Genomic DNA, 24,747 nt, shown 5'->3' on the forward strand with positions numbered 1-24,747 from the left:
CTGGCTTTCTGACACCTGTAACGTTAGATCTCATTTCTCTGGGTCTCAGTTTCCTCATTTGCAAAATAAGTGAGATGGACTAAATGGCCTTTAAGATACCTCCAGTTCTAAATATATGTCATATTATACTTTCATGTGCCAATTATCCCCCTCCCACTGCCAAACTAATCCTTGATACACGTGGAACAAAACCCTATAAAACATGTCAGAGTTAAGTATGACAAAGCAGATTTAGTGCTAGAAATGATCACTGGATGATAGGATCACAGGTTAGATGCAGAAGAGACCTTAGAGGCCATCTAGTGCAACCCCCTCATTTCACAGATGGGGAAACTAAGGCCCAGAGAAGTTAAAGGACTACAAGGTCACATGCGTTGGAGGGAGGCAGAACCAGGTTTGCTACCCAAGTTATTTAGTTGATTGCTGTGCTCTTTCCACTCTTTCAGGCTGAGCTCAAGAGCATCTTGTCCAAGGCCTCAGTTTACAAAAAGGACACAAAAGTCCAAGACGGAGAAATGACCTGCCTAAGGCAGTCAAATCACTAAGCAAGCTCAAGTTATCAGAGACCAATCCAGGACTCTACTCATGACTGGGCATTTAATTTTTTTAAGCATTTTTATAATAGGAATTCAAAGGCAGACAAATTTTTTTTAATTATACAATATACTCTGTATTTATATACATAGAGGCCCTCACAGTACTCTAAGCACCTATGTGCCTTGGGCATTAATCTTTAAGAACCAAAGGGGCACTTCACCCAAAGGCAGGGAATCCATTCCCTTCACAGACAGTCTGCCAGAGAAGCAGCCTCACTAAGGAAAGATGGCAATGAAGCACATGCACGCACACAGGCATGCAGCACACCCTCAATGAACCTTTGTTTCCTTCACCCCTTCACAAAAATCAGCAAAACTAGGGAAAGATTTCCAAAAAACCAAATGATTCCAAGTGGTGCTATATAAAGAGCCCAGGGTGGGCTTCAGACTGACTGTCACTAACTAGCTGTGCATCCTTAGGGAAGTTACTTACTTTGCCTGTATTTCAGTTTCCTTATCTGTCAAATGGGCATAGCTAATACCATCCCAGCCTGCCTTACATAAGGATTGTTTGTGTGAGAATCAAGCGAAAAGAAGGATGAGGGGAAGGAAGGAAGGAAGGAAGGAAGGAAGGAAGGAAGGAAGGAAGGAAGGAAGGAAGGAAGGAAGGAAGGAAGGAAGGAAGGAAGGAAGGAAGGAAAGAGGGAGGGAGGGAGGGAGGGAGGGAAGGAAGGAAGGAGGGAAGGAAGGAAGGAAGGAAGGAAGGAAGGAAGGAAGGAAGGAAGGAAGGAAGGACTTTTTAAGTCATTACTATGTGCCAGGTACCGTGCTAATGCTCTACCATTATTATCTCATTTGATCCTCACAACAACCCTAGGAGGTAGCTGCTATTAAGACCTCCATTTTACAGATGACAAAACTGAGACAAACAGAGGTTAAGTGACTTGCCCAGGATCACACACAGTAAGTGTCTGAGGTTGGATTTGAACTCATGTTTTCTTGACTGCAGGCCTAGAATTTTACTCATTGAACTACTTAAGCTGTAGAACTAATAATGATAATAAAAATTATTACAGCATTTATATAGTCATTGAAGGCTTATAAAATGCTTTATATATCTCATTTGATATACACAACAGCTCTATAAGGAAGGTGCTATTATTATCCCTATTTTACAGATGAGAAAATTAAGGCTTAGAGATGTTAAAGTGACTTGCATTATACAGATGAGTGTTGGAGGAAAGATTCAAACCCAGATCTTCCTGATTCCAGGTCCAGTATTCTTTTCACTGTGCCACCTAGCTGCCTGGGTAAACAAGGGATCACACAATAGCCAGGTGTCATTCATTCCATGTCCTGCCATCAGTAGACTTTCAGAGAGGGACTCAGACTCTGTCTATGCTCAGCTCCACCCCTGGGCCATGTGAAATGACTTCCCAAATCACGGCCCTGAAGCACATCAGGGATCATCAACCACCAAAGCAAGGCTCAGTTCATTGAAAAATAGAATTTTCCCTAAGCAGTAATTGAATCCAAGTTTTTCATTTTGCAGAAGAAGAAACTGAGGCACAGATTAGTAAAGTGATATTTGTGGTCACCCGGATAATAAGTCTCAGGGATGAGATTTGAATTCAGATCTTTTGACTCAAAATCCAATGCTCTGAATACCATGCTAGAACCTGCAGGCAGCAGCACTCCTTAGTGCCCCAGAATCAAATAAAAAACGTAATTAGGAAATATTTAACAAAATAAACTTACCATAGAACATAGATAATGTTAATATGTGGTTTTCTAACTACAAACGCAGCCTGTAAGGATTCATATGTATGGTTTAGTGGCCTTCATCTCTATTTGAGTTTTGGCTCCTTAATTTGTTTGGTATATTCTACTTGCTAAGGCAGGAAAAATGTACTAATATATTTTATTTTATTTTTTAAATTGTTTTACTGCTTATGTTTTTCTTTTTAATTTATGGAATAAAACAAGGACTTCAAAACACGTTACAATAAAAAAAGATGACTGCACTAATTGTACTAATACATTTTAGAGATTCTCAATGCAAAGTTGAAACTTAAAAAGCCTGGGAAAACCTCTATTAGTATTTGAGAATGTATTGCATGTGTAAGGGACAGCTAGGTGGTGCAATGGATAGAGCACCACCAGTGCAGAAGTCAGGAGGACCTGAGTTCAAATTTCACTTCAGATACTTGACACTCACTAGCTGTGTGACCTTGGGCAAGTCACTTAAACCCAGTTGCCTCATCCTGGGTCATCTCCAGTCATCCTGATGAATATCTAGTTACTGGATTCAGATGGCTCTGGAGAAGTGAGGCTGGTGACCTGCACAGCCTCCCTCACTCAAAAAAAGTCAAGTGCAAGTCATGTCATCATTTCTCTCTCACTATTTTCCTCAATAGATAATGTGAACATTACAGTCATGAAACTACAAAAGCATCGCATTGGAAAACAAACAAGCAGACAACACTATTTGAAGTCAGAGGACCTGGGTTTTGAATCAAAGACTTTGGGTCCTGATTCTACCTTGCACTAACTCTTATGTGTGTCGTTCTTCATTGCCGAAGAAGACCATGCCATTGGCTAAACAATGGCTAAACAAGCTACGGTATATGATTGTAATGGAATATGATTGTGCTATAAGAAATCACAAGAAGGATGATGTCAGAAAAACCTGGAAAGACTTATATGAACTGATATATAGTGAAATGAACAGAACCAGGAGAATGTCTACACAGTAACAGCAATATTGAACAATGAAGAACTGTGAATGACTCAGCTATTCTCAGCAATGCAATGATCCAAGACAATTCCAAGGGATGAATGATAAAGCATCTTATCAGTCTACAGAGAAAGAAATAATATTATTTTAATTCAGACTGACGCATGCTATTTTTCACTTTCTTTTTTTCTTTTATTAGAGTCTTCTTGTGAAAAATGACTAATATGGAAATTTTTCCCATGATTACTTACCATCTACAGGAGGAGGGATAAAATTTGGAACTCAAAACTTTATTTAGAAATATTTTTTAAAATTGTTTTAATGTAAAATTGAGGGGAAAATAAAATACATTAAATTAAAAAAAAGAATAGCCCTCACCTTTCTCCTCCGCTTTCTTCCAGAGTTCCTGGCCAGATTCCAGAGACAAAGCCATTGGATATTCCACAAGGACATGTTTGCCAGCATCCAGAAACTGCCTTTGGAGTAAAATAGACAAATTTGGAAATTGAACTTCAAAAAAGTTCCCCAAAATCGAAACAGTGAAAGCAATGTACAGCAGGCACATTCTGTGATTGTGATTGTGTATGTGTGTGTGTGTGTGTGTGTGTGTGTGTGTGTGTGTGTGAGTGTGTGTTGAGAGAGAGAGAGAGAGAGAAAGAGAGAGAGAGAGAGGGAGGGAGAGAGAGAAGGAGGGAGAGAGAAAAGGAGGGAGAGAGAGAGGGAGAGAGAAAAGGAGGGAGAGAGAGAGGGAGAGAGAGGCTACAGAAAAAAAATAGAAACCAGAAGAAATAAAGAGGAAAACCCATCCCCCAAAGATCTTCCATCCCCAGTAGTGACAATAGTACTCTGAAAGTTCCATTCTGATGCCAAAACAATTCAATTCAATTCAAGAAGCACTTATGAAGGAACTACTGGAGAGTTAGAGATTAGGGGAAAAGGCAAGAAACTAAGTAAGCATCAGCTAGGCCTCATTTGAACCCTGTCTCTTGATACTATCTGGGTGAATATGAACAAATCACTTAACGCCTCTGACAATATGTTCTCATACATAAAACAGGGCTAATAATACAGGTATCAGTTACTAGCCAGTGTGGGTATCAAATGAGATGAAGCAGGTAAAGCACTGTATAACTGTCAATTGTTAATTATAATAATGATGAGATGTAGATTACTATGCTAGGTGCTGGGGGAGATATAAAGTTTAGATGTGCTAGAGTTTCTGCCTCCATGATGGTGCTTATAAAGGGAATGTGATATCATAGATCAAACGTACATAGAATTTAGAACATGAAAAGATTTTACAAATAATTTCTAGTCAAACTCCCTCACTTTATAAAGAGAGAAACTGAGGCCCACTGGGGTTAGGTAATTTATGCTTAGAATGGCACCTGGAAAATAGTTGGCACTTAATAAATGTTTATTGATTGAATCACTGACCTAAATTCACCCACCTCATTTGTCATATAGATAGGATTTGAACTCAGGTGGTGCAGTGGATAGAGCACTGGACTGAGTCAGGAAGACTCATCTCCCTGAGTTCAAATCTGGCCTCAGACACTTACGAGTTGTGTGACTCTGGGCAAGTCATTTAACCCTCTATTGGTCAGTTTTCTCATCTGTAAAAAGAACTACAGAAGGAAATGGCAAACCACTTCAGTATCTCCGCCAAGAAAACCCCAAATAAGGTCTCCAAGAGTTGAACACAAGTGAACAACAAGCCATTACCCCAAATGCAGGATTCTTTCAAGTATGATACACAGTAATATATGATAAAAAACAGTAAAAAGGTGCAAAACAAAGAGGTTTGTGAGACCTGGATGAGGAGAAAGGAGCAGAGCAGATGTTAGCATCTTGAAAGATCAGGAACAACTTCCTGTCATTTGAATTGGTTTTAAAGGTTGGGGAAGAATTTCAAAAGCTAAAGAAGGGAAGACAAATCTTTCAGGCATCAGAAAGAACTAGGCAGGAAGGCAGGAAAGTGGGAAGCAAGTTGGCTAATTTGGGTGTTGCCTATAGGAATAGTATTAAATAGGCTGGAAAGTTGGTATGGTGCCAGGTTATGGAGAGCCTTGAATGCCAGGCTGGATGGTAGGTATGGTGCCAGGCTATGGAGGGCCTTGAATGCCAGGCTGGATGGTTGGTATGGTGCCAGGCTATGGAGGGCCTTGAATGCCAGGCTGGATGGTTGGTATGGTGCCAGGCTATGGAGGGCCTTGAATGCCAGGCTGGATGGTTGGTATGGTGCCAGGCTATGGAGGGCCTTGAATGCCAGGCTGGATGGTTGGTATGGTGCCAGGCTATGGAGGGTCTTGAATGCCAGGCTGGATGGCTGGTATGGTGCCAGACTATGGAGGGCCTTGAATGCCAGGCTGGATGGTTGGTGTGGTGTCAGGCTATGGAGGGCCTTGAATGCCAGGCATGGGAGTTTGAACTTTACTAAGGAATCACAGAAGATTTCCGAACACAGGAATGACCTGACTACCATTACTTTCTTCTTCCTCCTCTCCCTCATACACCACAAGTAACATGGTTCTGCCTACATTTCAATTCACCTTTGGAGTGGGCTGGCATTCAAAGACATCAATACACACAGCTCATTAGATGCTTGGATCTTCCCAGTCCCGTAGGCAGCTCCCGCTACATATGCAGGACTGAGTCCAGAGTCACAGATACAAATAGGGACTGAAAACCAACCTGACATACGTCTCATGGCTAACGTTCTCAGTGCAGATGTAGGCGACGTCAACTTCTGTGCTGGAAAGAGCCTCTTGCAGAGAGATTTGCTTTGCCTCATTAATGTTACCAAGTTCTCGCCTAGGAAAGCCACAGGGAAAGAGGGAAGTGAGAACAGAAAATAAATAGGTCATTCAATCTGAAAAACAAACACCATTCCCTTTCCATTGACCAAGAAGTCCAGGCCATAGTATTCAGGAATCGCAGAATTCTCTCCCTTCCTCCATCACCCCCTCTCTCCTTTTCAGGTCATTCTCCACTGGGCCCATCCATCTGATGGAAACAAATGCTTCCAGGGAAGCAGCTCCAGACCATAAAGCTAGCTCGTAGTAGCATCATCATAGTCATTCACCAATGTGGAATGGAGGAGAACCCCAGAGCAGACCCTAACTCGGATCCCTTGAGCAGAGCTTTTTGGTTACTGATAGAAGGGATTCTGTTCACAAATTCTGCAAAACTCCATCACTTCTTAGAACCTAAATCAACCCACAAAGATGAAGATATTGCTATTTTATTTCCTTCCATCTGCATAGGGCTTTGAAATACTCTGACAAACACTCAGTCATTTGATCCACATAATAATCCTTTTTGATGGGCGGGGCAACAATTATCATCCCCATTTTCTGGATGAGGAAACTGAGACCCAGAGAAGTAAAGTGCTGAGGTCACAAAGCGGCAAGGAGAGAGCTAGAATTCAAGGCTTCTGTTTCCTAATCTTAGAATCACAGACTGTCCAAACTATAATTTCGATGTCACCTACTCTCACTCTCTAATTTTACAGATGAGGAAACTGAGGCCCACAGAGGTTAAGTGACTTGCCCAAGGTCACAAAGGTAGAGAGTAGCAAAGGCAGAACTTGAACCCAGTCTTTCTGAGTGCCAATGCAGTGTTCTTTCAATTCTGCCAAGCTGCCTCCTGATATGTAAAGGCCCCCTCCCACATATCTCAATATTTCTTCCAGATTCTACAACACTGTGATGCGACATCACATGTGATCTTCCCAAAAGGCTACAGTCAAGTGAAACCATGGGACACATGGGACACAGCTGGGGCCATCCCAAGCGCTACTGACAGAGGCTGACTCCCAGCCAACATACAGCTTTGAGAGAAGTGCCATCAGGTAATTTTAACAACAGCAACAAAGATGCTGAAAATCACAACTATTGGCATTTATATAGTTCTCTAAGGTTTGCAAAGCACACTGGAGCTAGTATCTAATGTGACCTCAATAACACTCCGGGGAGGCACACACTACAGGTATTATTATCACCATTTTACAGATGAGAAAACTGAGGTTCAGAAAAGACAATAACTAGTCCATGGTCACACAACTTGTAGTTTTAAGAAGTGCGACTCCAAGTACAGCATGCTCTGTCCAACACCACATTGGCAGGGTATTCACAAGGGAAGGGGGATACTAGGTATGGCAGTGAATGCTTGTAATCCCCCATCACCACACAAGCTAATTGATGTTGGTGGACTACCAGAGCTCAGGAGTTCTGAGCTGCAAAGAACTAAGCTGATCAGGTGTCTACTCTAAGACTACCATCATGAGTATGGTGTGAGCCCCCAAGCTGCCTAAGGAAAGGGAGGTAGGAACCCAGGTCAGAAACAAGGCAGGTCAAAGCTCCCATGCTGATCAGTTGTCAGATCTGGCCAATGGGTGGTTGCTATACTTCTAGCCTGGGTGAGACAGGGAGACCTGGTCTCCAAAAAAAAAAAAAAAAAAAGTGACGCAGCTCACCCACAGATGGATGTGTGTCACACTCAATGAGACAAAAGGCAATATGGAGTCATTGAGAGACTCAGTCAATCAACAAGTTTTAATTAGACACCTACTATGTGCCAGGCACTGTACTAAGTGCTATGGATACAAAGGCAAAACCCAAACATTTAAGAAGCCTACATTCTAACAGGGACAGGAAGGATAATATGTGTACCTATAAATTCTTAAATAATATGCACAAAGTAACTACAAAGCATTTGGGAGGAAGGTACCTACAACAGGAGGATCAGGAGAGGCATTGGGTAGAAGGGAACATTCGTGATGAGCTTTGAGGTAGTAAAGCTGGGCTTTTAAGTAGTGAAGAGAAAGGGTGTTTCAGGCACGGGGGACAGCTCGGGCAGAGGCGTGGTGATGGGACATGGAATACGGTGTTTGAGGAATATAACGAAGCCAGTGTGGCTGGACCACAGAGAACTCTGCTCGCCTGTGCATCCGGAAGATTGGTGAACTAAACGTGGAGAACAGGACTCAATGTCACCTCTTGAAGTGAATGAATGAATGATTAACGCATTTATCAATCACTTTATATTTGTAAATCACTGTGCTGAGCACTGGCCATACAAACAGAAAACAGGACAGCCCCTGCTCACCTTCGAAGAGGAGCTACAACACATATGGAAAGTTTTAGCTGAAAGTCAGATGGAAAGGTCCCATGGTCCCTAGGATGCAGAGGCAAAGCAGATGGCAGCTGTTGTTCAGTTGTTTCAGTCATGTCTGACTCTCTGTGACCCCATTTGGGGTTTTCTTGGCAAAGATACTGGAGCGGTTTGCCATTTCCTTCTCTAGCTCATTTTTGAGATGAGGAAACTGAGGCAAGCAGGGTTAAGTGGCTTGCCCAGAGTCATACAATGTCTGAGGCCAGGATGATGAGTCTTCCTAACTCCAGGCCCAGCACTCTAACCACTGTGCCACCTAGCTGCCCCCAAAGCAGATGCTAATGTTTCTTATTTAATATCATCATTTCCACTAACAGAATCATATTCATTTCTGATATTGAACCATTTGATGGGACTTTGGTGGTAAGAACTTTCTTTTCTGGGTCTTTTTCATGGGAGTTGTTTCTCATGATAAAGGCTGTTGGCTCTTGGATTCAGCATCCTGGGCTGTCTTCACCAACTAGGGAGAGTCAAGGGAGTGGTGGTGGTTTGACCTGCCTGGTACAGCTGCCTCCTCCTCGTCCTCCTCCTCCTCCTTCTCTCTCAAGTGTTATGGCAAGCTCATTTCCAACTTGCTCACAAAACTCAGGAGAGGCAGGAGAGGTACTCCAGGAGTACAGCACCTGCAATCAAAAGACCTGGCTTTGGTCTTAACTCTTAACATTCACTAGCTGAGTGACTATGGGCCAGTCACTTAACATGTCTCAACCACAGCTTCTTCATGAGCAAAGTGGGAATAATGACACCCTCATCACCAACTTCATAGGACTGTTACAAAAAAAGCTTTAGAAACCTAAACATGTTATACAAATGACTTATATTTACATATGTAATAATGCCATATAATATAAAAGTCCTATATAAATGTGTTATAAATATTTTCATATATAATATTGCCATACAATATAAAAGGAATATACACGTGTTATTGATTGCATTTAGGTACATATACATATGTGAGTATAGTAACAAGACTTTTCATATGGGTATTGATGGACAATGTCAAAGCAACAAGAACACAGCTGTAGGGAAATAAGGAAACAGGAAATAAAGCACTTCTCAAGACATCAAACATTAACTATTTATTGTATTTATCAATACAATAACTGTATGTAGCTGGGACCCAACTTGGAAATCACTAACCTGGATACAAATCCAATCAGTTTCAGAGGGCTGGGAGGATGCTGGGGACTCTGCAAATCCCTAATCCGCACAGATCCAGCCCTGCCAACACCAACCACCACAACACCAAACATTCTTTCTGGCTGCAAAAGAATATAAAGATTTTGAAAAGAAGACACAGGCATTCAAGGAGAAACTGCAAACAATCAAACAAACAAAATTTTTAAAAAGGAGAACATGAGATCACAAATTTGGGGCTAGAAGGGACCTTACAGCCCGTCTAGTCTGATCCTCTTATTTTTTCCTGATTATGAGAAAACTAAGTCCCAGAGGAGTTAAGTGAGTAGTTCACAAAGGTAGGATATGAACACAGGACCTGTGACTCCTGAGTCAACTCTTTTTCAACTGTACGACGCTGCCTTTAGGAGTTATCTAGGTCTCTGTAACTGACTTAGATAAACATGAAGAGCAACCATGTGCAAGGTGATTACTGTCTCCCTGTCCCTTGGATGAAGACTCTTCTGAAAGTCACAGCCCAAGTACTAAAAGCTGATTTCCTCCTTTTCCTGTCTTCCCATTCCACTGGAGGTTCTGTGAGGCAACAACCCAAGGGCACACTCAGACAGAAGGATGTCCCAGTTCACCTTCGGATAATTCCACTAAAACCATCAAAAGCATCAAAGGGTTTTACTTCTTGAGACTATGTCCCTGGGAGCATGGCCTGGCCCTTTCATCCTCTCCTTTCTTTCAATATAAGCCACCCAATCATAAAATGTCCAGGCAACCACTAGGGGAATAAAATCTACTCTTATCACAGTTTGGAGAATTTCAGAATACAGAATTACAAATAAGCTGCTACTGGTGATGATGATGATGGTGGTGATGATGATGGTGGTGGTGATGATGATGATGGTGGTGGTGATGATGATAATGGCAGTGGCAGACAATTATAGCACATTGTAAGGCTGATACTTCATCTGAACCATTTCATAAAATTCCTCTCACATCCTAGCCTCTGTATTCAACCTAATCACAAACAGCCTCTTAACACTTAAGTCTGACCTTGTCCATTTAAATTTGCTTTATTCCCCCTCAATGGCCTAAACCTCCTTGTCCTGTTTGTTAGAAGTCATAAGATCACAATTATGGAGCTAGAGGGAGCCTCAGAAGCCCATCTAGCTCAATAAATGTTATAAATAAGGAAACTGAGGCCCAATGAAATTGACTTGTCCATTGAACTTAAGAGGCAGCAATTAGATTTGAACCCAGGTTCTCTTACTTCAGATTCAAAGTTCTTACCACATCCACGACTGACATGGACTTTATGACAGATTCAATGCTTGAGAAAAAAATTCACCTCTAAGACTTGGTTTTGCCATTTACATGTGTTGACAGTAGGCAATGGTCTCACTGGCTTGATCTTAACCATGAATTTTCTCTTGATGAGAGCCATTCTCCATCCCAGCAAATGAGTAAAAAGCTATTAATACATTTACAAACTATCATCTATTGAAGAAGAAGATTTAGCTGTATCTGCTCACATAAGAGAGGCTACCTAGTTTCTCCCCTTTGGTAGAATGAAACTGTGAGCCCTAATGAGTCAATCAATCAATCACTAAGTCTTTATCAAGTGGTATTAAGCATCAGGCTCTTTGTTAAGTTCAGAGGATATAAAGAAAAAGAAAAACCATCTTTTTCCTTGAGGAGCTCACATGCTAATAGGCTTTCCATATTAGGTCTATATGTATGTGTGTTCATCCTTCGTTGCCGAAGTAGACCATACCATCAGAGAAATGATGCCATGACTTGCACTTGACTTTGTTTTGAGTGAGGGAGGACTGTGCAGGTCACCAGCCTCACTTCTCCTCCAGAGCCACCTGAATCCAGTGACCAGATATTCATCAGCATGACTGGAGATGACCCAGGATGAGGCAGTTGGGGTTAAGTGACTTGCCCAAGATCACACAGCTAATGAGTGTCAAGTGTCTGAGGTGAGATTTGAATTCAAGTCCTCCTGATCCTGCACTGGTGCTCTATCCACTGCACCACCTAGCTGCCCCATTAGGTCTATATAGGCTCTAATCAAAGTAGATGCAAGGTAACCTTGGAGAGCAAGGCACTAGGAGCTGGGGATATCAGGGGGGACCTCCTGAAGAATGTGGCACTTAAGCTGAGTGGAGAGAAGCTGGAGGTTCTAAGAGGGAGATGTGAAGGGGGACAGAGCATGCTGGGCCTAGGGGACAGTCAGGACACTGACACGAAGACAAAGGGTAGATTGTCACGTGTGAGCCTGGATTATAGAGGGGTATCTAAAAGGAAATGGGGTAGAGCAAACCCTTGTACAGAAAAGTAGGTCTCTATGGTTTATCATGACTAATTCTAGATAAACACTGCAAAGGGACAATGAACTTTGGAGGGGGAATGGGGAATTGGGGGAGGGGGAGCAAAAAGTCTGAATTTCCAGTTCCCTGAAGTGAATAAAACTATGGGCTCATGCCAAATGAATGAAAGTATATTACCAATACTATCCTCCCTTCCCCCCGCCCCTCCCAAAAAAAGAACCTTGAAAAATTTCTAATAATTAAGAGCTGGAAATCACAAAAACTGTTCTAGACCTGATGTTACATTCACTGGTGTTTTGCATATGCTTCAATATACAGGATCACATAAGGACAACAATAGAAACAGTAACAGCTAGTTATTAGTTACCAAGGAGCTAAGAGATCCTGAGGGAATGTTACTTCTGTCACTTGCTAGCTGTGTGAGCTTCAAGATTCTCCAAGAGCTTTACAAGTATTATCTCATTTTATCCTCATTTTAACAGTCCTGGAAGAGAGGTGGTATTATTAACCCCAATTTACAGATGAGACAGCTGAGGCAGACATTGGTTAAGTGTCTTGCTCAGGATCACCCAACTGGAAAGTGACTGAGACTAGATTTGAACTCAGGTCTTCCTGACTCCAGATCCAGCACTCTACCCATTGTGCCACCTTGCTACATGATCATACTTTGATGGATCCATGACCTCATTAATGGGGCCATTGCCTCCAAATCACAACTCATCCATGTCCTCTCAAAATGGGAGACTCTTATCCTAAGTCAACAAGGGAGACATACTCCATAAGCCTAAGAAGACATAGCTTTTTACTTTACATGGTCAGGCAGTCAGGAAATCTGGATACTTTTGTTTCCCCATTTCGAAGTTATTCAATGTACTGCCTTGAGCATAGCACACATGACTAAATACCACTTCCTATTCATGTATGGGCTTATTAATTATAAAGCACTTCTTTTTTCACGTGACTGTCAAAACTGTCCTGGGAGGTAGGTCTAGCCAATAGTTAAATTTCCCACAATCCATTTTAACAAAGGAGAAAACTAAGACCTAGAAATATTAAGTAATTTATCACCAAGTTCACAGCCAGCAATTGACAGAAATGAAATTCCAACTGAGATCTATCTCTTAGCTCCTTGATCATTCAAGTCCAATGATTTTTAAGAAAAAATATCTTGCCAAAGAGGCATCTTCAACTCTAACTGTTTAGCGATAGCTCTTCTGAAAGATTCCACAGACACAAAATGTATTGATTTCTCATTTAAGAAATAAGCTTGATATGTATGACCTATATGAAATTGCTTGATGTCACAGGGAAGGGGAAAGGGAGGGAGGCAGAGAGAGAATATAAAACACAAAATTTTTAAAAAATGAATGTTAAAAATTGTTTTTACATGTCACTGGAAAAAACAAAGTATTATTTTAAAATAATGCTTGGAAGGAGAACAATTTATACAATAACATCACCACCAAAAAGACTCAAAACCTCTGGTCAATGCAATGACCAACCAATATCCCAGGAAACTCATGAAGAAACATACTACCCACAGCTTGACAGAGAGGTAGCTGTTTGTGCTTCATTCTCAAAGACCCTGACATCAAGAAGGTGATGCCATTTCATGCAAATGAGTTGGATTTAAGGGAGGGAGGGCTCTGCCAAGTCACCAGCCACATTTTCTCCTCTGGAGCCATCTGGGTCCAATGGTAAGATATAGATCAGGACAACTGGAGACCGCACTATGACAGAGAGGTGATTACCTCTGGGGCTAGATGTATATTTTTTGGACATGGCTGATGCAGGAATTTTGTTTTGCTTGAATAAGTATATTTATTACAAGGGTTTTTGTTGGTGTCGGTGTTTCCCCCCCCCTCAAAAAAAAATTTGGTTCATTTATAGTTAATTTCTTAAAAATATGTAGTTGGAACCCAATTTTTCCTTTTTCTTTTAAAAAACTTAGAGCTTTGGCTCCACCACCTTGTGACCTGACATGCCAAAAGTGAGAGAACATCTCCTGTTTACATCCTTTTTCCATTCTCTAGAGGCTTTTCCCTTTTGAATCACAGATTTTAGTTAAAAGAGACCTCAGATACCATTTGACTCAATCCCTTCATTTTTCAAATGAAGCAACTGAGGCACAGAGAGGTTAAGTAACTTGCCCAAAGTCCCCAACGTAGCAAGTGTCAGAGGTGGGGTTTACCTGGGACTGCAGGGTCGGTGTGCTTTCTTACTACAACACACCTCCTCCAACAATAGGTATCACCTTTCCTCTCTGACGCTCCACACGATTTCAGAATAGCTATTTGAGTTCAGACATTACTATTTTAATCTTTCAAAGAAAAAAATGTGGATTTAAAAAACAATAACAAATCTGTCCCTTGTTTTTATTTTTGAAACATCAGACACTCTGAAGACTGGAAAGCAGAGAATGCAAAGGTTGGAATAATGATGCCCTCTGCTGGTGTCCTGACCATCTGCATGCCATATATTCTGAGGGTGAAAAGGCAATGATGTCTCTGTTTCAAGCATATCTATTTCATGAACCTAATCCAGCCTGCGGCTGTAGACATGGTCAGAGAAATAGACAGATCCCAAACGCATCATATAAGTCAAGTATCTTACTGCATTCCTACGTTTTGCCTCTTCCATTCCAATCACCTTTTCTCTCTTTGGAGCTGAGAACTTATTTTTTCTCACTACTCTGCTATAGAGAATAACTAAGTGGGGAGATTTCATTCATTTCAAAAAGACCATTAAGACTTACAAGTCCTTTGGCATGCCTATTTGTAAACAAATAGAAATCTGAGACTTGGGCAAAGACCAGGGGCCAGGAGTCTGCTGGTTTGAAACAGTCCCAGCTCTGAGTCAGCAGCTGAGTGGTCTTGGGCAAGTCCCTTCTTTAGTTTCTCTGAGCCCCACTGTAAAATAAGCCTTCTCTCCCTCTCAGTATAATTGTAAGGGAAGTTCTTTGTAAATCAAGAAGCCTTATATAATTACAGTAACACAAACATGCTGTTGTTTTAGTCTATTAGATTGAGAACCTCTCATTTTAAAAAGCTGGTTGGCTGCATAGTCACTTAGCCTTCTCGGGGTCTCAGTTTTCTCATATGAAAATGAGGAGATAGGACTTAATGACTTCCATGGTCCAGTAATAAATGTACAATTAAAGAAATGGTTAACAGACATCTGGAAAAGGAAGTAGTGATCAATCACACAGACTAGCGATTCTTTTCTTTTTTTTTTTTTTGACAGAGTCAATGGACATTTCAGGGGAATGCTATATTTTTGGCAAAACATTCAAAGCTTGTTTCATGGTAATCTCATCAAAAAGATAAAGAGATATGGGATAGTTAATAGCAAAATTCTGTGCATTTGGAAGTAGCTGCATACCCTGACCCAATGAGCGTGGATCTTTGATGTAAACAGGCAACGGCGTATTGCAATATGTGTTTGACAAAAAGCTGGGAAGACTCACTAACACCCTGGATCAAAGAGTCAGGTTTCAAAAAGATCTCAAAAGACCACACAAATCAACCAGACTTATCAGATGAAACTGAAATCAGAAATGTGCAAATTCTTACAACATGAATTCCCAAAATTATCCTCAGTGATATAAGTTGGGGAAGAAGAGACAATGAACTATCTGAAAAAGATCTCGGAGTCCTAGTGAACTACAAGGTCAATATACGTTAATGATGTGATAGGGTGAGTCAGAGAGCTAGCATGGCTTGGACAATGCTCAGAAAGGCAGAATGTCCGGGAATAGGGAGGTGATGGTCCTACTGCATTCTACCTTGACTAGTACCCACGTAGTACTGCATTATTTCTTAGAGCTCTATTAGGAGACACATTCATAAGTATATTGGTAGAGCAATAGCTATAGCATTGAACCTAGAGTCAGGAAGACCTGAATTTAAATTAGATACTTACTAGCTGTGTGACCTTGGGCAAGTCACTTTGCCTCAGTTTTCTTGACTATAAAATAGCAGTCAACCTCCCAGGGTTGTTATGAGGATCAAATGAGATAATACTTGTAAAGTGCTTTAAAAAGGTTAAAGCGATGCATAAATGCAAGTTATCATCATCATTATCGTCATCATAAGCCAAAGAGTGTCCAGAAAAGGGCAACCACGAAGGGGAAAAACACTGAGTTCATACCACATAAAAACTAACACAAGGTTTGTTGTTGCTCAAGTCATTTCAGTTGTGTCCAATTCTTTGCGACCGCTTTTCTTGGCAAAGATACTGGAGTGGTCCGCCATTTCCTTCTCCAGCTTATTTTACAGATGAGGAAACTGAGGCAAACAGGGTGAGGTGACTTGTTCAAATTCACATAGCTAGTTAGTACCTGAGGTCAAATCTCAGGTCTTCCTGACTACAGACCCAGAGTTCTACTGGATCCATTCAACCAAAAGAAGAGAATGCAGAGAGGGGACTTGAAAGTTCATATCATAGTGATACATTAAATACTACTTCCTCTAACCACAGATAATATGCCACACAGATCATAGATGTTCTTGATGGGAGACCCTACATTCTACTCCCTCACTGGATTGTTTTTACTTTTTTTCTTTCTTATTTTTGAAGTGTTTTTATTTATTAACATATTTATTTTTAGTTCTCAACATTCACTTCCGTAAGTTTTAAATTTTCTCCCCCTCATCCCTCACTTTAAAGAGGAGAAGGCTAAGACCCAAGAAGTTGAGGAACTTGTCTCCAGGCACAGCAATGAACAGCAGGGCCAAATTTGGAATCCAAGTCTCTGAATCCAAATCCATCTTTCATTTCAACTGCACCAATCACCTTTCATTCTTTTATGTGCTGTGGCATGGAAGAGAAGGTAGGCCCCCATCTACTTGTTCCCTGGAGGTATAATTAGGAATAACCAGGGGAAGGTGGAAAAAGACAAATTTTAGTCTGGAATAAACAAAGCCGTCCTAACATTTAGATCTGTCGAAAAATAGAAGAGGCTGCCTTCCTGAAGAGATTGTGCAAAGGCTCCAAAGAAATGCTGATTCCTTGCCCAGGATGTAGTCAAGGGAACTCTGGGTTAGGTAGAGATTGTAACGATGTCCTTGGAGGTCCCCTCCAAGTTGGGTGTTCTGGGATTCTGGGATCTGACACTCTGCCCACAGCCTATTCCTGGTATTTCACACCCTATTCCCTCAGTCCCTTCATGACATTATTTGTCTGAGACCTCTCCCTGTCATGGACTGGTAGTTGGGCCTGTCCTCCCCTGCAATACTCAATGCTCCCAAATTACTGATACAGATCAAACCGGCCAGTGGTCTCTAACACCTGCCTCCATATCTTCCCCACCTAGTTCCTCCTTGACCACTTGAAATCTGACTTCTGTCCCATCACTTTCTCGATTCTCTCCAATGGCCTCCTAATTGCAAATCTAAGGACCCTTTCTCATACTATTTCAGCCTTCTCAGGACCAAATGTCATAATTTCTTTTAGCTGGTCAAAAAATGCTATGGTTATGGGGGTTCAATAAGACTCAGTTATTGGTCTCTTGCATATATAACTGCATATACATGCACAAAGAATTTCAGTGATTTGCCCAAGGTCTCACGTTAATAAGTAGCAGAACTGGGACTTAACCATAGTTCTCTAGATTCCAACCTCAGTAAATTTTCCACTCCACCACACCACAGATGTGACTATTTAGAAAATTTGTTTAAAACATGGGAGAAATAGTTTTGAGACCAACGTGACTGTAAACACAGGGTGGTGCCTTGTATGTGGTAGGATCCCAAAGCATATTCTTGAATGAATGCCCAGAAGAGAAGTAGAGATAGCCCAACTTCCCATTCATGTCCCCTCCAAAATTCAGAGTTTGGGGAGAGACAAGAATACAGAAATCTGTAAGGGCACTTAAATTAAATTTTAATTAATTAATTCTATTTATTTATTTTTATTATATATAATTATTTTATTATAATATTACATATAATATTTTTGTTTATTTATTTTTAATTAAATTTATTACACATTAATTAATTTAATTAAAATAAATTAAAATTAAATCTATAGGTGTATACACAGATTCTTTCTTCTCTTTCTGGGACAAAGAATTCTCCTTTCTCCTAAACAGGATTATGGATCACAGAGCAACCTGGACATGAGCCACATTCTAGATTGTAGATTCTAAACTCTCTGAGAATTAGGACAAATACTTCTTTGCTATTCTTTCCCACAGTGCATACTTGGCATTTTGTATTAAAGAATATAGATTATGAACATAAAGGGATACTTGATCCACATCCTGCCCAGGATGTGACCAGCTTGGCTTGATAATGGTTGGTAATCAATTCCATCTTATGTATTTATGTATTGATCATGTCTTATTTTTTCCTTTAAAAAAAGTTATCATCAAATGTTGGAGAGGATGTGGGAGAGTTGGAACACTAATTCATTGTTGGTGGAGCTGTGAGCTCATCCAATCATTCTGGAGAGCAATTTGGAACTATGCCCAAAGGGCTACAAAAATGTGCATGCCCTTTGACCCAGCTTCTAGGACTGTATCCCCAAGAGATCATAAAAATGGGAAAGGGTCCCACATGTACAAAAATATTTATAGCAGCACTCTTTGTAGTTGCCAAAAACTGGAAGTCAAGGGGATGCCCATCAATTGGGGAATGGCTGAATAAATTATGGTATATGAATGTAATGGAGTACTATTGTGCCATAAGAAATGATGAGCAGGAAGACTTCAGGGAGGCCTGGAAGGACTTATATGATCTGATGCTGAGTGAAAGGAGCAGAACCAGGAGAACTTTGTGCACAGCAACGACCACAGTGTGCGAGAGTTTTTTCTGGTAGACTTGGAACTTCGTAACAAGGCAAGAACTTAAAAAAAAAAAATTCCCAATGGTCTTCTAAGGCAAAAAAGAACTATGGAATTCATTTGCAGAATGTAGCAGATTGTTTGTATTTGTGTGTGTGTGTGTGTATTATGTTTTGATTTGTTATATGATTTCTTCCATTTATTTTAGTTCATCTACACAGCATGACTATAGTGAAAACGTATTCAGTAGGAAAGTATGTGTAGATCCTATATAGAATTGTATGCCATCTTGGGGAGGGAAGGAGGTGTTGGGGGGTAGATAGGGGGGAAAAATCTAAGTTTTATGGTAGTGATTGTAGAACATTAAAAATAAAAATAAAGTTATCATCATCATTATCATATAAACCTTTATAATTTACACACTATTTTCCTCAAATAACTTTATGAGACTGGTAATGCAAATATGATTATCCCCTTTCTAGAGGCTAGCTGTTTTGGGGGGTTTTTAGCAATGAAATAAAGACAATAATGTTCGCCACAAGGTGGCGGCTTACAAGTGTTCTGAAATCTGCAGATTTCAGGGTAGGAAGGAATGCATTCTTATATAGGGATACCTTTAAAAATGGGATCTTACAGTAAATGTTACAAACGGAAGTAATATTAGGAAGTCATCTCACCATTAAGAAGACCAGAGCCAATGCAATTCTCAGCACTTGGTCAGGCCTCATTCATTCAGAGAACATATAGAGAAGAGAGCCTAGAGATCATAGGATCCAACATCCTTTATTTTACAGATGGGGAAACTGAGGGTGAGAGAGGAAAAGTAACTTGCCCAAGGTCACACAGCTAATAAGGGGAAAGCCAGGATTTGAACCCTGGTACTCTGACTTCAACTCCAGAGCTCCTTTCTACTACTCAACCTTTAACATTGTCATTTATTCTTTCACTCAATAGCTATTTATTGAATATCTTCTACATGCAAAATATTATGCTAAGTGTTATAGGGTAGGAAAATATGAGTAAGGTATATAGCCCCTAACCTTACGAGACTTTCAGCCTAGCATACAGACATCATAGGAATCACAAGGATATTATTAATAGTATATAAATTTTAGTAGTGGTAATAATAACAATAATTCCTAGCTAGAGAGGGCCATAGACATTCTCTACTCTGACTCCCTTAATTTTACAGATAAAGAAAAAAACTGGCACAGAGAAGATGAGTGACTTGCTTAAAGTAACATAGCTAATTGGTCAAAGGGTTGAGATAGGAATCCAAGTGTCCCACCCAGTGCTCTTTTAAATATACATACATACACACATACATGTGTATACACACATGGATGTATATATGAGTGTATATATGTGGTATATATGCTGTATATGTGTATATATTATATATGTACACACACATATACACACACATACATATAAAGCATAAAACTGTAACAGAATACAGAACATGAAGGTACAAATAAGTGAGGAACAAAACAACCCTGATGGGGCTCTGTCTGACTCTTTCTGTCTCAGGAGAGTTGGGAGGTGGCTGCATTTGGGCTATACACTCATCACACAGCATAGGAGAGTGGAAATAACATTGGATCTGATGTTAGAACACATGGGATGTCCTAGGTCCCAAATAGTGTGGCCATATGAACTGATTCCTCAGTACAAATCAGGGCTACCAAGATTCATTATTTCCATTGGGCTGGAACTGGGGCATGCTAGTAAATGTTTAATAACTAGCTCCCTGGGAGGGGAAACGTGCCAACCAGAGACTTTTAAGTTTCATTTGCATTATTAAAATTTTCTTCATTACTTTCTTAAGTCTCAACAATCAACAAAACAGGAAGCCACACCCTAATATGTTGCCTTTGCTAATGTCCAAAGTGTAAATGCCCACAATGGAAATTTAACAATTGGCTCTTGGAAGCCAATCAAATGGGCTTTAGCACACCTCTTCCTGGAACTAACTGACATACATGGAATAATTATAACTTCATAGAGCACAAATTCAAATACATGCAACCACTTCAAAAGATTCACCACTTGTATAAATCAGGAAATAACAGCTGTACATATATGGGCACACATGGACACACACACGTACATATATAACCAAATTTGTGATTTCATTGCTGTAGGGAACTTCCAGTATGGAAACTCCCTCTAATAACACATATCAGCAATTTATCTATAGCTTACAGTCTCAGATATGTATTGAGCACTTTCTATGGCCAAAGTATTATGCTAATTGAGGAATGAGGTCTATGTTGTCAAATGCTACCAATGCATCCATTTATTTTGCCTCGCTGAACTTCCTATTATACAGGAGGCTTTTAAGGGATAGGGACTGACCCAAAACAACAACAGAACGCATCATTTGAATGTTGAAGTTAAAAAAAAAAAGCTGGGAGTGACAACGCCCATTAGTATTTTTTAAGGAAGGAAGAAGAGGAAAGGGCCTCCCGTCGTTCAACTCAACAATGCCTTCTTTAATAGGGACTTGGAAAGCAATGACTCTCCATACCTTGATACAGTGTGGTTTGGCAAAGTGTGCCTCCTGATAAACTTCACTGCCTTCCAAATGCACAAAATTTCACTAATATGTTTTCATTGCCTGACAGTCCTGAACAATACGGACAAAGTGGGAAGGGACAGGGCCAAACTTAGGGGGTAAAGCGTCAAAAGCTTGGGAAGGTCCCTCCTGAGTCCTGTGTCTCCTTAGGGGAGGGGAGGGTAGCTAACAAGTCTTTTATTTCCCAGTTGGCGCTGAGGTTTAAATGCAAATAATCGTTGTGAAGTAACCCTGGGACTGGTTCACACTCAAAGCAAGAAGGGAGGGGGGGGGGGTGCAGAAAAACACATCAGATGTATCTGAAGCTGGTGAGTGAATGGTACAAGGCAGAAGGAGCTTGAAAAGAGACTGGTAGGAGCCACAAGACACACTTCACACTTATTCCAGGGTTGGGCCCTGTTAAGAACCATGTCTTGCCTTTTCCATGGTTCCGAGCACATTGTTGGGCATAGAGTAGAAAGCAGGATCATTGACTGATTAACCAAACATGGAGACTTGGCACTGAACCTGTGATTTCACTGGCATAAGGAATTCCCAGACGACGAAACTCCCTTCATCAACACAGATTGGCGCCTTCTCTGCACCTGGTAATCTCAGAGAACTACCTAGGGCCCTAAGAGATAAAATGACTTGTCCAGGATCACACAGTCCAGTGTGTATCAGAGGTAGATCTTGAACCTGGCTCTCCCTGATTTGTAGACCAATTTTCTTTTTTTCTTTTTATTTGATATTTAATTTTTTTCCCCCAATACATGTAAAAACAATTTTTATCCTTCATTTTTTAAATGAATGATCATCAAGGAGAAGGCAAGAAATTTGATATAGGTTATACATGGGCAGTCATATAAAACATATTCCAGTATTAGTCTGTTATGAAATAAAGCCTCCTCCCCCACCCCCCCAAAAATAAATAAACTAAAAAAAGTTTGCTTCAAGCTGCATTCAGACTCCATCAGTTCTTTCTCTGGAGGTTGACAGCATTTTTTTTCATCCTAAACCCTTCAGCATTGTCAGACCAGCTTTCTACGCACTGTTTCACAGTGCCTCTCAGGTTGACAGTAAAGAAGGGATAAAGAAGGGTTATTTCTGAAAACGAGGACATGTCAGATGAGAGGCATAAGCCTTATCGAAAGGCAGAGAGAACAATGAAGGGAGGAAAAGCTCTCAGATATCACTTCTCTGGCCCCACCCAATAAGAAAGGGCATTTCCCTTGAGAACCTGGGCCACACTCCCACGCTTACCTGGGTCTTCTCTGGAGTCATCAGAACTATGCCAAGCTTCGTGTTGAAGGCTACGATTGCACAGCAGAGTCTGAGAAGACACAGTAGAAAAATAAAGGCTGTTGCATTTGGAGAAAATACTTCCAAACTCCGCCCCTTCCCCAAAAGCTCAGCTTCTCTCAGAAGAGTGGCTTTGGGTATGGCTGCTGAAGATAAATGAAGCTAGACAGGAACAGATAAACTTTCAGAGGACAGAAAGCAGGGGCCCCAATTCTTCTTTCTCATGTGATAAAGTAATACAGAGTACAGAAAGGGAGGGGGTGTGAAGGGAAAGTCTGGCATATGATACAACCGGTTAAAATGATCAGGGCCAGAGGTCAAGCAGAAAAGGAAGTTTGGAGAAAGGAAAAGCAGTGATACTACATTAAAAAACATTTTAAAAGTTCTTTAAAAAAAACCTCCTTCTCACACTTATTTGTGGTTCTTCCTTCAGAGTGCTGAAGAAAGAAAAAAAGAAATGTTATAAAAGACAAGATGACAACAAAACTCCAAATCAAGTTTTTAGCTTAACGCATTTCTTAACTTCTAAAGTCAGAGGCAGTGGATAGAACACTGGGCCTGAAGTTGGAAAAACCTGAGCTCAAATCCAGCCTCAGACACTCACTAGCTGTGTGACCCTGGGCAAGTTACTTAACCCTGTTTGCCTCAGTCTGCTCATCTACAAAATGAACTAGAGAAGGAAATGGCAAACCATTCCAGTTTCTTTGGTAAGAAAATTCCAAAAGAGGGCCATAAAGAGTGAGACATGACTGAAAATATTAAAACAACTTGTTAGCTGTGTGACCTTGGGACATTTAGCCTCTGCTTGCCTCAGTTTCCTCAACTGTAAAATGGGGATAATAATAGCACCTACCTCCTAGGGTTCTTGTGAAGATCAAATCCCATATCCAGAGAGTGTTTGACATAATACCTGGCACACAGGACCTTCCCTCCCCCTTGGGAGCAAGCAAAGTCTTCCCTTTTTTACCATCCTAAATACAGTGTTAGGCACAGAGTAGGCATGAAATCAGAGTGGTTGATTAATTAACCAGGGATGAGGGTTAAGCATTCCATCTGTCCAAAAACCTTTAGAAATCCCTAAAATTAAAGTTCTGGGACTCTTCCAGGAGGTGAGGCAGAAGGTTGGAGAATTAAATTTTAAAACAGAGCTGATTATATAGAGTAGCAATAAATGAGACCCTTCAAGAGGGTAGTGGATGGGACCATGAGATTGTTTCCCATGAACCCACACCTGGTTCCTACCATCACATCTGTCTTTCTTATCACTCCTACCTGCTGGTACATTCTCTCTCCCCCTACCCTCTCCAATTTCACATTCTTCTCCAGGATAGGACAAAATGTGAGCAAAGAACTCCATTGTAAAAAATCCTCAGAGATTAAGTGAGCAAGCAAACTTTCTGCCCAGAGCTTCAGGGTCCAGCAGGGGCTGGATTTACAACAGAGGACTGGAAGTTAGGCCATGTGTGTCTAAAGTTAGAGGAAAGCACAAAGGGTTAGGAGTCAGAAACGCTAGATTTGGGGGGCCCCTTCTTCTGCCATTTCCCAACTAAGGGCTCAATCAAGTATTTTCACTTCTCTAGAACCAAGTTTCCTCCTTGTAGAATGAGGAAGCTGGACTAGGTCATCTCAAAGGTCCCTTCTGAGTATTAGAAGGGTCTGATTCAACTGATTCTTAGTGGCTCCTCAAACAGACATAATATATCACAAAGTCTGTGGCTCCATACCTTGGCCAGCAACGTCCCAGAATTACTGCCCTTCTCAAGTCTTCCCCTTGCCTTATTTAATGCCCTTGTCTCAGGTAAAATGAAAGGTACAGAATAAGGATTCCATTCCTATCCCACCCCAGGCAGATGCTAAACCTGGATTTTAAGATCCTGAATAGACAAATCAGAAGTGCAGTTTTAAAGTTAACCTTTGGCACTCAGTGAGATGAGCAATGCTCAGTGAGATGAGCAATGAGAAAATTTAACTGAGTACCCAAAAATCTGTCGTAGGGAAAAAGGGTTAGACTTTTTGGGGGTCTGCTGAAGGACAGACCTCAGAGCAGCTAGGTGGAATCTCCCAAGAGGTGGGTTTAGGTTTGATGTAAAGCATCACTTTCTAAAGATTGTCATTGTTCAGTCATGTTCAACTCTTTGAGACCTTGGGGACCATACTGTCCATACTGGAGTGGTTGACCATTTCCTTCTCTA

General features: G+C 40.8%; 1 protein-coding gene across 2 annotated transcripts in view; it reads right to left on the reverse strand.

The window, feature by feature from the left end:
• BLVRA (biliverdin reductase A) overlaps window positions 1–24,747 on the reverse strand; it is a 39,873-nt gene that overhangs the window by 11,448 nt on the left and 3,678 nt on the right. For both annotated transcript variants that reach the window (XM_072598202.1, XM_072598203.1), the window contains exons 2-5: window positions 22,517–22,586; window positions 9,592–9,713; window positions 5,968–6,087; window positions 3,652–3,749 (exon numbers count right to left, since the gene is read on the reverse strand). In XM_072598202.1, the coding sequence (XP_072454303.1) occupies window positions 3,652–3,749; window positions 5,968–6,087; window positions 9,592–9,713; window positions 22,517–22,537 (361 nt within the window). In that variant the 5' untranslated portion in view covers window positions 22,538–22,586. The remainder of the gene's footprint in view (window positions 1–3,651; window positions 3,750–5,967; window positions 6,088–9,591; window positions 9,714–22,516; window positions 22,587–24,747) is intronic.

Source organism: Notamacropus eugenii, chromosome 3 (assembly GCF_028372415.1).
Source record: "Notamacropus eugenii isolate mMacEug1 chromosome 3, mMacEug1.pri_v2, whole genome shotgun sequence".
NCBI lineage: Eukaryota > Metazoa > Chordata > Mammalia > Diprotodontia > Macropodidae > Notamacropus > Notamacropus eugenii.